Source organism: Stegostoma tigrinum, chromosome 16 (genome assembly GCF_030684315.1).
Source record: "Stegostoma tigrinum isolate sSteTig4 chromosome 16, sSteTig4.hap1, whole genome shotgun sequence".
NCBI classification, from domain to species: Eukaryota; Metazoa; Chordata; class Chondrichthyes; order Orectolobiformes; family Stegostomatidae; genus Stegostoma; species Stegostoma tigrinum.
This window is the reverse complement of record NC_081369.1, coordinates 38,311,555-38,327,629: the sequence shown is the minus strand read 5'-3', so window position 1 is coordinate 38,327,629 and position 16,075 is coordinate 38,311,555. Positions and strand designations below refer to the sequence as shown.

Here is a 16,075-nt window from a genome sequence, read left to right as displayed (position 1 = left end):
GCAGAGTCATGTGGAAATACTGCAAATTCTGTACAACTGTTTTGGGGAGCTAAAATCAATTGCCTGATGGAAGGCTACATTTTGTGATGTACTTCTCAAAATAGACATTTGCCCAGAAGCTCGTGAAACATATACTGAACTTACATTTACATGACATCTTTCACAACCTTAACGTGTTGTAAATTCATGCGTAGCTATTTAATGACAACTGTATCAACAATTGCAGGGCAAGTTGACAATCTAGTTGCACAAAGCAGGGCCCCACAAATTTCAGGATAAATGTTCAGAAAATCTGTCTTGTGATGCTGATGGAGGAAAAAGAACTGACAAATGTTGGGAGAACACACCTGCTCTACTTTAAGCATCTTCATGGTATGTTTTATGTTCATCTGCGAGGGTGGGCAGCATATTGATTTGACATCATTAAAAAAAGAAGAAACATTTAAAACGTAAGTTAAACTCACTTAGCACCCATTCAACTATCAGTTTAAAGTGCATGCTCAAGTCTGACTCAGTGGCAACAGTGCTACGATTGAACCAAGGCTTACACGAGCCAACAGGTTGCTACTTAAGATTTAATGGTTGTGTTCAAAGATTTTACCTTAAAATCTTTTAGGATTTTAAAGATTTTACCGAGAACTTTATTAAGTTGAAAGGTGCAACTCAGTGGTCGTTTATTGAAGGAATACAGTCATAGATTCACACTCTATGGAAACAGATCTTTCAGTCCAACTTTTCCATGCCGACCAGACATCCCAATTTGATCTAGTCCCATTTGCCAGCATTTGGCCTATAACCCCATAATGGGGGAGCTTTGGAATTGCTAAAACTTTTAATTTAATGGCTTTTGAGTTCAGAAATTATTTATTTGGAAGATAGCAAACTTGCACCACACTTTAGCTACACATAACCATTCACATTTTGCAATTCAAACAAAGCAAAAGAATCATTTGTGCATTCTAAATACAATACAAAACTGCACAATCATACAATACAGTTGTTAAACCAATGGATCAGCCAACAAAGAGGAAGAAATTAAAGAGTTACAAAGGAAAGTAAACATTTGTTTCAATAATCCATGACAACTAACTACAATTGGAGTCACATTTCAGATAATTAATTTTACACAAAAACAAACCTAACTTAAAATTCAATACACAAGTGATATGAATCAACTCAAAACTTTTCAGGAATTCATTATTATGCAAATCTTGGACTGCTACTGTTTTACTGGATATTGGAAATAGCTGCCAAATTCTGATCTTCATGGTATGTATTTTCAGTGCTTTGGGCACCTTGTATGTGGAATGCAACTATATTTTCAGTGTCCTTAGCATCGCTAACATGTCACCAAAGCCAGAACCACAAAGTATTATTTCTGGAACACATGCCATTACTCCCAGATTTGAAAATGCTATATGGTTAATTGTATAAGAGAACATGTCATCAGATTTTTGAATTGTTACTATGTCAGCCTTATGCTGCACAACACTCGGATTGCGCGTAAGCACTTTACAAATTTTACTTAAGAAAGGTCAAAATGATATTAGAAGCAGTGCAGAGAAGGTTCAATGACTATTCCTGGAATGAAGAAATTTTTGTACGAGCGAAGGTTGGCCAGGTTGGATTTGTAGCCACCAGAGTTTCAAAGAATAACAGCTGAACTTATTGCAGCATATAAGATACTGATGAGACTTAATGTTAGATGCTAAAATCATATTTCCACTTGTCAGAGAAACTTGAACTGAGAAAGCTAGGGGAACGAAGAAAGGAGTCTCCCTTAAAATAGAAATGAGGAGGACATTTTTCCCTCAAAGTTGAAACTTCGTGGCCATCTTTTCTACAGCAAGTGGCGGGGCAGAGTCACTGAATATTTTTAAAGGAAGAAGTGGATAGATTCTTGACTAATATAGGAATCAAATGGTTGTGGGGTGGGCAGGAAAGTGGATTTCAGGCTACAATCAGATCAGCTAGGATTTTACTGAACTCTACAGCAGGCTTGGAGGGTGCATGGCCTACTCTTGCTGTTAGTTTTTATGGTCATGAGTCTGTTTTAAAGACAGTATCGGTGAATACAAGTTTATGGTGTTCATGAACTTCGGCTTGATGAATTTGTTCTGACTGCCATTCTTTTAAAATTGGTTGTTTTGACTTCAAACTAACAATATCAAAACAAAGCACATGGCTCCTTCAAGTGTGTACATTCTAGTAATGATGTTTTAATTAATATTCACTTGTGTCTCACTATTTGAGGTTTTCTAGATTTTGTTTGTTGTTAAATTAGACTGCAGTCCAGCATCTTGTTATCCGATCCTACAACTAAGGTACTTCACAAAGCACATCAGCTATATTAAAATAATTTATCCTTAAATGAAAATTTACTCACCACTGTGACTACGAACATGTATTTCCAAGGAACTGGCACTAGGACAACTTTTATTGCATTGCGGGAAGGGACAGATGCGCTCATGTGGAGAAGGATCCTTAAGCTTTTCCTCTGTAGGAGTCGATGTAGATTTCTGCCGGCTAGCACAGTAATACATCAGGTGAGCTTGTAGGTTTCTTTCACTCCGATACCAAATCCCACAGGATTTACAAGGAAAGATGTCCTCTGGAACAGCCAAGTTTAAAATAAATCTTTTGAGGAGCTACAAATACGACTTCAACAAGTTACCAAATTTACTTTTAATTTTCTTTTACGGTGAGGAGCTTTGTCTTGTTTCTCTTGACCACAAAAGAGGAGGATGTGCATGTAATTTAATCCTAGACATCAATTAACAATACCTTAAACTGCGTTAGAGAAAAGGCTGTCCTATGACAATCCTCCTATACTTCCCCTCTTCGTTGTGGAGTAGTAGCTGTCATTCACTTAGTCTTTTATTACAGTGACATGACGATCGTAGTCAACTCAAGAGACAAAAGGGCAATCACGGAAGCAAACCAAAAATTCACTACAATATTGCCACAGAACATCTTTAGATATAGGTTTAATTTATTCCCCAATGAAGAAGCTCATTGGAAATTTTGTAGATATTTTAAATACAAAACATGAGGTCTATTAATTGATAATCTTTTTAGATGTACTGATGCCATTAGTACTCTGAAATGCCATATTGCATGGAAACAATGAGGTGCTAAACGAATAGATTTGTTTCATTGGACAAATACACATTTACTAAAATTGAAGGAATGAAAAGAATAGGAATGAAAAGAATGGGAACAAGAGTAAAAATCCATCTGTTCTAAAACAAAAAAAATAGCATTTCATGTCCTTCTGCAGAGAATTAGCATTTAACATCAACAGCATCACCATTTCCATACTGATGCGGTGCTGCACTGTTTGAGGTATTATCTTCTAAGCAAGGCCCTGCTGCATTTGCCCACTTAATTACCAAGTGAATGGGGTCTGGGTAGAAAGGCCAGCATTTGTTACCCGTCCATAAGTTCCTTTGAACTACATGCCTTGCTTGACCATTTCAAAGGACAGTTAAGAATCAACCCCATTACTGTCAGTGTGCAGTCTCAGGTTAGCCAGACCAGCTATGTGTTGCATTCCAATAAGGACTAGAAGGCTGAAGAGTTAACAGGTGCTTTATTATCAAGTTGTTTACAGGCAGCAAGGTTAGACTAAACTACTCACCACCCAAAAATGGCCAATAATATCATAATGTTAAGTGATTGGACCAAAAAGTGACAGTCCATCATACTTATCAAATACACAACAACCTCCCCACCCCCATATATCAGAGGTTTCTGCAATGGAAACATTCATGTTTCTTACAATCATACATACAAGTTAGGAGATAAGATATAGCAGAGAAAGCCAATTCCTGTGTGGCCGGTGGCACACCACAGATGTCTGTTTATTTTTCTCATTGGCTTTAACTTCTGGTGTTTTAGGTACAATAGGAACATCTGTCAGTGTCTTTTCCTGAGTCTACTGAATACTTAATAGGTTCATAAATTGTCATGGTATTCTCCTAAGGTGCAGTCTCCCTCTGATGCTCCAGTTGCTATTCTGATTTCCAGGTCTCTATTTGGCAGTTACTTATGGATCCCCAGTTAATATTGCATCTGGCACATTCGCTCTGGTTGCTGAGAGTTGATCTGCACATCTACTCCATTCTACAGCAACTCTCATCTGTATGGTGAAGGAGACCAGTCCAGTCGGTGCTACGATGTTGGCTGGTACACACTTCTCACCAGGTGGTGTAACTCATCACTGATACTTCTTGACCTTTTTGGAAAACAGTGTTTGGTCTTGTTCTCCTGTCGGAAAACCTGATTCGGTTCTTTCCTGTCAATAATGTCGTTTGTCATGGTGGTTTCAGCAAATCAAATGTTATGTACAACTGATGCATTACCATGAGCAACGCCAGAGAACTTTGAGTCGCCAGGTGGATTGTGTTCCCGTATGTTAATGGAAATTGGCTGAGATTTGTGGACAGTGCTCCTTGTTCTTGAGTTACCTGTAAGGAATGTTTCATTGTCTGAATAAACATTTCAGCCAAACTATTCATGGGTGGGATTTAAGGGGCTGATCAGATATGTTGAATTCTATTTTGATTTAGGTAGTTTGTAAACTCTTGAGGAAAAGAAGAACTGTGGACCGTTATCACTAACCATCTGTTCTGGATAGTCAAACCTTGCAAATATGACCCCCAATCTTACAATGGTTTTCTCTGAAAATGTCATCTTCATGATGGAAACTTCAGATCATTTAGTCTGTGCATCAATCAGTATGAAAAACATTTGCCCTTCAAAAGCTAGTCAGTAAGGATCTTTGCCAAGGCCTTTCTGGCCATTCCCACAAGCATAATGGAGCTAATAGAGTTGGTTGTGAAGTCTTGTGCAAGCTGCTCATGTTCCTACCTTCTCAATTTTGGAGTTGAGTCCTGGTCACCAAAATAGCTTCTGGCTATCTCCTTTATTTAGGCCATGCCACTTGATTTAACCCACATTCTCTTAGCTGTAGTGGAGTGTTATCCCTTATTCCCCACAAGAGACTTTCTGCTTTTACAGATCTTTCTAGCTTTTCTGTAACGCATGGCTTCAGATTTAGGGTTGTTCCTGTAATCTTGTCACAAAGTACCATGCCCATCGTTTTTGACAGTAGTGGAATATTTCTGGTGTACATCTGAACATGTACTGCCATTACTGGAATGCTTTCTACTTGTTTGAAGTGGAAAATATCTACACGAGGTCTGTTTGCAGTCAACTCATTTAGTGAAGACAATCTTGAGAGCCTGTCAGCTCTGCTACATAAGTTGGAATGCTGATATTTAATTGTATAACTGTGAGCTGACAGCAACAATGTCCACTTCTGCATACGGCTCTGCTACAGAAGGCATCCCTGTATGATGCCAAATATTAAGTTCAATGGTCTGTGGTCTATTAGTTGAGTAAATTCCTGGCTATACAGATATTGGTGGAATCGTCTAATGTCAGAAATGATTCCTAGAGCTTCATTCCCTGTCTGTGCATAATACATTTCTGCTTTGTTTAACAATCTTTCTTGCAAAAGCTATTGGCTTCTCCTTACTATTGGATCATATGTGAGAAACAACTGCTTCTACTCCATACATGATGCACCGCACGTTAATTGCAACGGTAAATTTGGGTCAAAATGGGTTAGGACACCTGACTTTAATAAAGTCTCAGTTGCTTGTGTGAAAACTCTCCACTTCCAATTCGGGTTGTGGTGTCGTAAATTGTGCAACAACTTGAGAATAGTTGCAAGAGTTGGAACAAACCTAGCAAGCCCAAAAATGGTATTGATTGGTTGACATTTTTAGGTGCTGGTGCCTCAGTAATGGCTTTTAGTTTTGAAGGTGACTTGTGCACTCCATTAATATTAATGACATGGCCCACACATTTGATGGAATATTTTTTAAAAAATCATGTTTGCCTTTCTTCACCCTTAGGCCATGATCTTTGAGTCTCTGCAGAGGAGCATCTAAAATTGTGAAGACGCTCTTTCTAGTTGTCCCTGTGACTAAAATATCATCTAAGTAACACCAGTCTTCCATTCCCATTTAAAATCTGATCCACAGAACTTTGGAGTAATGTGGGTGCAGATGTGTTTCAAATGTAAGTCTGTTATATTCCCATAGTCCTTTATGTATAACAATTGTCAAGTATTTCTGAGATTCAGACTTGAATAAGGTCATTTTTACTGAAAATCGGACTTACATCTATTCCAGAAAAGGATAGTGCTTAGCACACAGTACTGGATTAATAGGGACCTGAAAATAGTTTCAGATGCATTTACGGCTTCAAGGACCCCTTTCTTGATCAGCCTCTCTAAATCTGCCCTGACCTTTGGTCTAATTGTACAAGGCATCGATGCAACCTTGCAACATCTTGCTTGATTCTTATTTTTGATCTTCCATTTGACAGAGACCTTTTTCATCCTTCCCAGATCCTCATTGAAAATAATGGTATGTTTCTTTAGAATTTGTGATAGATTAGTCCTGAAATCTAGCAAGCAATTTACTTCAGCCCAAGTGACTTTGATTTTCTTCAAACATGTTCTTCCCAATAATGGCGGAAAATTTTCTATGACAAATAAGTACAAATCTTGGGACTGACCAAATAACTGAAGATTCACATTGATAGAACCCCTTAAAGGCACAACTTTGACTGCATATGTTATTAGCTCAATTTGTGAAGGTTCGCAGCACAATGTGACTCAGGTTGTAGACATGCTCACTGAGCCAGTGAATTTATCACCCTACGAGGTATCACGCAAAGAACAGGAGCACTTATACGAAGCCTTCAAAAGAAATGGCTTCCCGGAAAGCAAATCCGCTGATACCTCCAAGACAGACCACAACAGTAAGGCACAACACGACCAGAATTGCTTATCACTCCACCATACATCAGGGACATTTCAGAGATGACCACAAGACTACTCAGGCCACTAGGTAGCAGAGTAACCCACAAAACAACAACACCCTACAACAGCTACTGACAACTGTAAAAGATCCCATACTCAAAACCAGCATAACTGGGGTAATAAACAAAATACTGTGCAAGGACAGTGAGAAACACAACTTAGGCCAAACTGGAAGAATACTGACAATAAGGATACACAAACACTAACTAGCCACTAAGACACATGACCAATTCTCACTGGTCTCACTAGACATGGACAATGAGGGACACGAATTTGACCGAACAACACATCCATAATCGCACAAGCCAAACAGAGACATGCCAGGGAATTCCTGGAGGCCTGGTATTCCACCTAAACTCCATCAACAAACACATTGAATTAGATCCGGTGTACAAACCACTGAGTAACAGAACTGGAAGTAATACCAACCACCCCAGCAAACTGAGACATAAATAACAAGCGGGACGGAACATCCACGGAGGCGCACTGACAATGTTAGCTTGCAGGGTGGCAAAATGTTTGCAACCGAAACCACCGGCTCGGCCAGCAGGTCTACAACCTCATCCACAACCCGAGCTACAAACCTTCTTGAAAACTGCAAACAGTGTGACTCAGCTTCTCCCAATACATTAATACTTACAGGTATTAATGAAATTGCCGCTTCGGTCTCCACTTCCATTCTTCCCAATTTGCTGTTCAATAAGGGAATGACATAGTATTGGTGGCCCAATGATTCCCCATATATTTAATAACAGCTCCTCTTCAGACTAACTCTGAGATTTTTTCATGTCTGTTTGGAGATTTTCTTCCTACTGTTTGGCTCCTGTGCTTATGAGTTTCTTCTATGTTCTCGTGTTTCTTTCTCAAATACACCTGCTCAATGAGCTGTTTTTTAACTACAATTTCTGCATTCAGCTTCTTTATCCAGCAATTTGCTGTTGCATGATCTCTTTATGCATATCAATGGCAATGTTAAATCTGCCTTGGTGCTTGTCCCTCAGCCAGCACTATGTGAACTGTCATGCTCAAACTTAGCTGTTGAGCTTCCCTTACAGCAATTTCCATGGAGACTGCTATTTCTAGTGCTTTCCTTAAGTCTAGATTCCTTTCCATCAATAACCTCAGGGTTGTTTCACATCTTGAACCACACACCAGTCTGTCTTTGCGTTGTCTCCAAATTCATAGAATTTGGCTATATTTGTTTAAAATTATTAAGAACTTAGAGATTCACCATCATGTTGGTTGTGTTTATGGAAACCAAAACTTTCAGCAATCACTAATAGTTTTGGTGAAAAGTGGTTCTGCAGAATTTCCACTGTTTCTTTCATAAGTTTTGGAACTGGCTGTACCAGACTCCTTGGGAAGTTAAAGATTTCTCCCACCCCTGTAATAGTCAGGAATGCAGGGATGACAATGTCTACTTCAATTTGTTTTTAGCTTGAACAAAGTAATGGAAGCTCACTGGGTAGGGGTTCCAGCTCTATGTTTTTTCATCGTACCATCAAAAACAGCCAGCATTTCCAACCAGTGCTTTATTTATGAAATGGGAATGGCTTATGTACCCATTGTACCATGAAAAGTTTAGCCTACCTCACTTCTTTAAGTTTAAAACAAGGTATTCCTGAGGTTAAATAAAAACCAAAAGAACTGCGGATGCTGTAAATCAGAATCAAAAACAAAGTTGCTGGAAAAGCTCAGCAGGTCTGGCAGCATCTGTGGAGGAGAAAACAGAGTTAACATTTCGGGTCTGGTGACTCTTCCAGCAACTTTGCTTTTGTTATTGATATTGTTGTTGTATTCCTGAGGCTGCCTGTTTCTTTCTAAGTCTATACACACATCTCAAAACATTTCCTTGTGTGAGATTCTTATTATTCAGTGTTCTTTCAGGAAGGTACATGGTGAGCTTCTTCAACACTGTTCTCCTCTTTCTAGAGGTGAATTCTTGTTTTCCCTCACTGACTCTACTTGTTTTGTTGCAGCGATGGCATCTTTTGATTTCTTTTCTTACATTGAAGTGCCTCCAAGATTTGTGGTGACGACCATGGTTCTTTATCTTTTGACAAATCAGTGTATTGACCAGGTGGATCTCTAAGCACTTTAATCCTCAATGCCAGTTGTCTTCATGAGCTAAATTCCAATAAGGGCCAGGTGGCTGAGCTGTTGACAGCAGAAGCTTTATTATGGGACGCTCCTGCTACAGGCAGCAAGATTAGACTGAACTGTTTCCTACCCAAAATGCGCCTGATATCATCAGTATGTCATGTGATGGGACTCAAATGTAATTGTCCATCATAATTACCAAATACACACAGAAAATATGGCAAATTATATTCCCAAAAGGACATTATTGAACCAGATCGTATTGTTTTTCATAATCAATTATCATTTCATGGTCACCATTTCTGGGATTAGCATTCAATTTCAGATTTCATTAATCAAATGCAAATTCCACCAAACACTGTCCTCAGTGCATTAGCCTCCAGCCTGTGGAACACTATCTCAATGACATTACCAATACACTACCATTTCCCGACACTTTAAATTTCACTCAGTTAGCTTAATCATCTCTAGTTAGCAATACATGCCAGAAGAGCTTATCACAGTAACAATTACTGTATAGAACTTACTGTTGACAACTGCCGTTGCTAAAATTGCAGCCATGCCTGCTTGCTGAGGAAGAAGCTGGATATCAGAATGTAATGAAGCAGGGTAGGTTGTTGCTTGATCTGAGCACTCTGCAGGTTTTACTGTCTCCGTCTTAACACTTAGATTTAACACTGGGTAGCTGTTACTCTGATGCAAAGGATGAACAATCGCTGTCAAACATTCTCCTTCAGTGATTGGTTTTGTGGTTTTGCACCAGATTTGATCATCTGCAGAGAAAAGCGAAATGTTTTTGTGAAATAATCCTCAGGTGTTCAAGAAATGTCAAAGGTTGGCCATACACACAATAGGTTCTATATACCTAAGTGTTTGCAGCAGACAGTCTCCTAAAAAGTGATGTATGTGATGTTTTGTTCTAACATAGTAACTTGGTACTGGATCATCCTCTAAACATAAAAGTACTGAATTGGTTTTCCATTAGGGGCCTTAACTGGTACTTTGTTCAACAGCACACCTCAGTACTGAACATATTTCCTTCATTTTTCAATCCAGTTTCTAATTTTTCTCTCTTAAAGTAGTGAGTTTAATTTGTAGTGAACATTGCCTTTCTTATCAAAAGTCTCCTTTTTGATTGTGTTTCCACAAGATTCCTACCCATATGTACAGATTTGGATTTAGTTATCAGAACAGCAACCTATTGAAAATAGACCATCATGGATTATGGGAATAATTATTCCATGGTTCAAATATCCACATGATCGTGAAGAAGTCTGGGAGTTTTATTTGCCTTCCTTTCCCTATTTGTACAAATATGCAAGATTGAGGCTGCTGCACAATGATGCCTGGTAAAGAGAGCTAGCAATGGTTTTGGTGTCACCTCTCGATATCATATGGACCTGCTATTGTTTTAACATCTGTGACACTTGATGTTGGCAAGTTCTATCACAACCATATACACACATAATGGGATGGGCTCTAACAGGGACATGGAGGTGCACTGTTGAACAAAGTACCAGTTAAGGTCCCTAATGGAAAACCAATTCAGTACTTTTATATTCAGAGGATGATCCAGTACCAATTTATTTTATTAGAACAAAACATCACATACATTCTATTTCACAGCCTGAATAAACATAAAGTGGAAAGCACACAGCAGCTTTAAAAGCAATGTAACTCAAAGAGTAGCTATAAAATCTTTCACTTTTGTAATTCTGCTTTGGCACGCATGTTCTTTGAGTATAAACTAGATTCTTGAGTCTCATTTAAAGAACTGTAAGGATAAAGATAAATCCAGTCTAGCTTTCATGATGTTTCGCCAGCTTTTAAAATATTAACAGGCGCTCTTCCAAAACCTGGAGCACGCTGCACTCTGTAATGTAGGAAGCTAGCCAGATACTATTGGTACTCACGTATTGCCAGAGTGTACCAGTAATGAAGAACAGGATTATTAAACTGAACAACACAACTGGAATGATGGATATTAATTAAAAACTAAATGAACTGCAGATGCTGTAAACGTGAAATAAAAACACAAGTTGCTGGAAAAGCTCAGCAGGCCTGGCAGCATCTGCGAAGAGAAATCAGAGCTAACGTTTTGGGTCTGGTGATCCTTCCTCAGCAATGAAGAAACTGGGAAAAAAAACAAAAACTCCTAAGTGAAAAGACATGCGACCAATGATTAATAAATGGACTAGAATGCAGCTGAATGCTATCTGACAGGAAGTCATGAAAGGAGTTCACTTCAGGCCAGAAGTAAACAGGCTGTCACCTTCAGTGCTGGAGGCTGAAGTCTTCAGCATGGAGGTTGGCAACTTTACTACCAGGGAGTAAAAGTTGGGAATGGCAGCATTCAAAGCATGGGGAAGTAGGGAATAGAGACGTGACTAAAGGAGGGGAATAAGTAGAGCACAGTTACAGAACTCTGTTTGACAGAGGTTAAGTGGGGATAAATTTAGCTAGAGCAAATATCTTTCATAAAATATTAACTAGGGAGAACAGATCACCTGCATTAGTTACATGGAGAATTCAGCAACATGAAGATCTGTTAAAACAATACAACAACATAGCTCAATCACATTACATGCAGATTTTTAAATTAAGAATTAAAACCAACTGTACGTTCTACAAATGTGTAAATAGTTTCCACTCATGCAGTACATTGTTTTCCTTGGAAATTTATAGCAGCAACAAAAATCAATGCCCACGTAAATGATAGTAACAGTGGTTAAACAGGACTAGAATGTGTACTTTTCTTTCAGGGGAAAGAGGATCTATCCAAACTGGGTGACTAGTGGTTGGGAGGGATCAGTACTTTTAATTTGTAATAGCATCCAAGGACAAATGTTTAAGAGGAAGTGAGACTTGTGGCACAATGTCAAAGAGGTCAGAGAGCTGCTGAGACACAAGCTAGAACTTGCTAGACTTTCCATTCACTGGTGCAGCCACCTGGGTGTAGAGCAGCCTCCAGCAGCTTTAAAGTTAAATCGTTCTAGGATCATGTTTCTTCATTAGTGATGCCCCTGACTGACCTAGTAGCAACAAGGAACATGAATTGTTTCCAATTTTAAGTGAACTAGATAAATAAAGGAGCAATCATATCGCAACTACCTAGCACACTGTTAGCATAGGATATCTTTTGGATATCATTATTAGTGACAGCAGAAAATAGGAGATTATTTAGAACAATTTTTTACATTGTGCTGGTCAGAGAGTACACTTGGCTAACATAGGTATGAGGAGGAGAAATAAAGTCTTAGATAGATGGCATTCGATAATTTCTACCACATATAAACAAAAGACATGTATGCCTCTGAGGGAACCGCTGTCACAGAGCAACATAACCACATCTGTTACAAACCACAAAGGGTTTTTTTTCCACTGATAAATCATTATCACATCGATCTACAAGGCGTCCCGCTACTATCATTACTCAGACTTGGTGGTTGCACCTTTCATGAAGAGAATATCTTATAAAGGGCTGAGCCAAAATCTTACCAGAAAATGAAAATAACCGAATATCTTTATATGATAACAAGGTGTAGAACTGGATGAACACAGCAGGCCAAGCAGCATCAGAGGAGCAGGAATGCTGATGTTTCAGGAAGAAGGGTCGAGGCCCGAAACGTCAGGCTTCCTGCTCCTCTAATGCTACTTGTCCTGCTGTGTTCATCCAGCTCTACATCTTGTTATCTCAGATTCTCCAGCCTCTGCAGGTCCTGCTTTCTCTGAATATCTTTGTAAACCACTTTAGAAACCAATATGATCCAAAATATTTGTAAATCATAGAAAAAAATTTAAATGAAATTCATTTTGTAAAAAAAACTGAAGTGTTTTACTGAACTCTATTTTGTCACTTCAAGACATTTATTGCTAATGTTTCTTAGAAATCTATTTCTATTCACAATGTACCATTGCAAAATGGTTTTTCCCAGTGTTGGTATTTCATTCTTGGTAGCATCAAAATTAGCAAGTAATGACCTAAAGAGCACGTTTTATGTTTGCATTTTTCTAGTGGCGCATTGTGTTGTATAGAATGTTTATTTTAATCATGGTTGATTTAACTTCAGTAAAGATTCCTTTGAGGAGTTCACCCAATCAGATTAGGAACTTTTTCTCCAGCTCACTAAGCACCAGAGGTTATCCACCACAGTCTTGAAACATAAAAGCCATTATAGTAGCAAGAATTGGCCACAATGCAACTGTGCAGGTGAGAAAAAAAACAATAATATTCATCCAGGGTCCACACTCATTGGCTAGATTCTGGCAGCCCAGTCCCAGAGTTGGTGGGGAATGTGGTGTGTAAACTTCCAGACATAAATTTTATCCAGATTCCTGCTGGAGGACGTAGGTGTACAACATCAGGTAAATATAAAATTGAACAGATCTGTAAAGTCTTTTCAAATACTGTTTCAACTCTCTGCCAGTAAAACACATTAAGAATTTCTACTTGGACAAATTTCCAGATGGTGCCCAAGATTCATACCAAGAGAGAAATTGCCATTATCAACAGTGTCCTGGAGAACATGGGGGAAAATTACTTTTAAACAGGCAGCAAAATGTTAATGCAAGTGACTTAGCAAATCAAATGGGGACAGCAAGCAGGAAGTCCTTGGTCATGGCTGGACCTTCTGCATTTGAAGATTTTGACACATATTCAAGCACCAGCTGGACACCATTTCATTCACTGCAAGTCAATTGCCCCACACCCCCAACTCTCTTGAAATTGCCGCTGAGGAAAAGGGATCTTGACTTGAACTTAGTTGTGACCTCCTTAGATGTTCTGATGGGAAAGATGTAAGATCTTCTTCATGAGAGTGACACCAGGAGTTCCAGTCCTACACTATGCCCATCCCACAATGCCTTCCTTGGGACATCAACAGCTGCTTCAGTGCCGTTTCTTGGTCCCATCAGGACTTGAAAAATTTGTTCATTTTGCCTCCAATTTCCACCTCTCTATAACCTCCATATCGTGCATTTCCGACAATACCCTTCTTTTCCTTGAACCCTCTGCCTCTGTTTCGGGGAACAAACTGTCTACTGACATTCACTACAAAGCCACTGACTCCCATAGCTACCTTCACTACAGCTTGTCACATCCCATGTCCTGGAAGGACTCCATCCCATTCTCCCAGTTCCTTCACCCATGGTGGTCAACAGGGCCCTCAACTGCATCCGACCTATCATCCGTGCTTCCGCCTTGCCCCTTCCCATCTCTCATAGTGGCATAATCAGGTCCTCCTTGTCCTCACTTTACACCCTACCAGCCTCTGCATTCAAAGGTTCATTCTCCACCATTTCAAACATCTCCAGTAGAACGCCACCACCAAACACATGTTTCCCTCACTCCCCTGTTTGTAATTCACAGGGATCGTTCTGTCCGGGACACCTTAGTCCATTTCTCAATCACTAACACTATCCCCCATTTCACAGCACCTTTCCATGTAACTGCAGAAGGTGCAACACCTGCCCCTTCACCTCCTCCCTGGTCACCATCCAACAGCCTAAACAGTCTTTCCAGGTAAAGCAGCATTTCACCTGTACCTCCTCCAACCTCATGTACTGTATTCGCTGCATCCAATGTAGCCTACTCTACTTTGGAGAAACCAAATGCAGACTGGGTGACCACTCTGCAGAACACCCCCAAGTCTGTGCACAAGCATGACCCCGACCTTCCCATAGCTTGTCATTCTAATGCAGCATCCTGCTCGCATAAACACTTGTCTGTCCTGGGCTTGCTGCAGCGCTCCAGTGAATCACAGTGCAAACTGAAAGAACAACATCTCATTTTCAGACTAGGCACTTTACAACCTTCTGGACTTAATACTGAATTCAACATCTTCAAACTGTGAACCAATTCCCATTTCTTCCCTTTCTTTTAGCTCTATTTGTTATATTCTCTGTCACCATGTCCTGTCTGTCCACCCGCCAAAGCCCAGTGGGACTGTTCTTTCAAGTCTGGTGGTTAAACACACCATTGTTCTGCCAATCCCACATTACAAGCATTTTATCTGGACTTGCAATCTCCAGCATTTGTTGTTTTCAGCCCTCCCATCAAACCCATCCAGACTGATTTCTTCAGAAGGTCAGTGTCGGTGGATTTTAGCAGTTCACAAGGGCACAGTGCCAAAAGAAAATGGATGAAATTGCTACATCCTGCATCATTGTCTCTCTGCTAACATATATTCATAGGAATATTTGGGCTAAGTATGCTATCTTAATGGAATAACTGCCTGCACACCTCATCACATGCATGGTGTACAGTGAAGGGTTCACAGTCACCTTGGGCTTTCAGTGTAATAATCTATCATAGACACAGTGCTTCCTATTCACTGGGGACAACTCACCATGTGACATTTTGTTTTTAAAGTCTATTTGTGGGATGTGGACATCGCTGACCAGGCCATCATTTATTGCCCATTCCTAAATTCCCCAGCAAAGGTGATGGGGAGTTACTTTCTTAAACAGCAGCCATCTATTTGATGCAGGTACATCCACAGTGCTGTTTAGGACAGAAACTAAGGATTTTGCCCCGGTGACAATGGAGGATAGCAACGTAGTTTAATGTCAGGACGGCGAGTAGTTTGGAGGTGAGCTTGCAGGTGATGGTGTTCCAATGTATCTGCTGCCTTCATCCTTCCAGGTGTGAGGCTATAGGTTTGGATAATGCTGTCAGAGGAGCATTATCCTCTTGCAATACATCTAGGGCAGGCAATGGCCTAGTGGTATTATCACTATTTTGTTAATCCAAGTCCCCAGATATTGTTCTGGGGACCTGGGTTCAAATCCCGCCACAACAGATTTGAATTCAATTAAAAAAAAAATCTGGAATTAAGAATCTAATGATGATCATGAACCCATTGTCGATTGTCGGGAAAAACCCATCTGGTTCACTAATGTCCTTTAGGGAAGGAAACTGCTATCCTTACCTGGTCTGGCCTACATGCGACGCCAGGCCATAGCAATGTGGTTGACTCTGAACTGCCCTTTGGGCAGTAAATACTGCCTGGCCAGCAACGCCCTCATCCCATGAATGAATAAAAAACATCATGCATATAGTCCACACTGCCGCCGTGC

At 39.8% G+C, this 16,075-nt stretch overlaps 1 protein-coding gene across 1 annotated transcript in view; it reads right to left on the bottom strand.

The window, feature by feature from the left end:
• The window catches only part of LOC125460057 (zinc finger protein ZFPM1), a 56,299-nt gene that overhangs the window by 15,918 nt on the left and 24,306 nt on the right, over positions 1-16,075 (bottom strand). Inside the window, exons 4-5 of the mRNA XM_059651534.1 lie at positions 9,526-9,771; positions 2,387-2,611 (exon numbers count right to left, since the gene is read on the bottom strand). Coding sequence (XP_059507517.1) covers positions 2,387-2,611; positions 9,526-9,771 — 471 coding nt within the window. The remainder of the gene's footprint in view (positions 1-2,386; positions 2,612-9,525; positions 9,772-16,075) is intronic.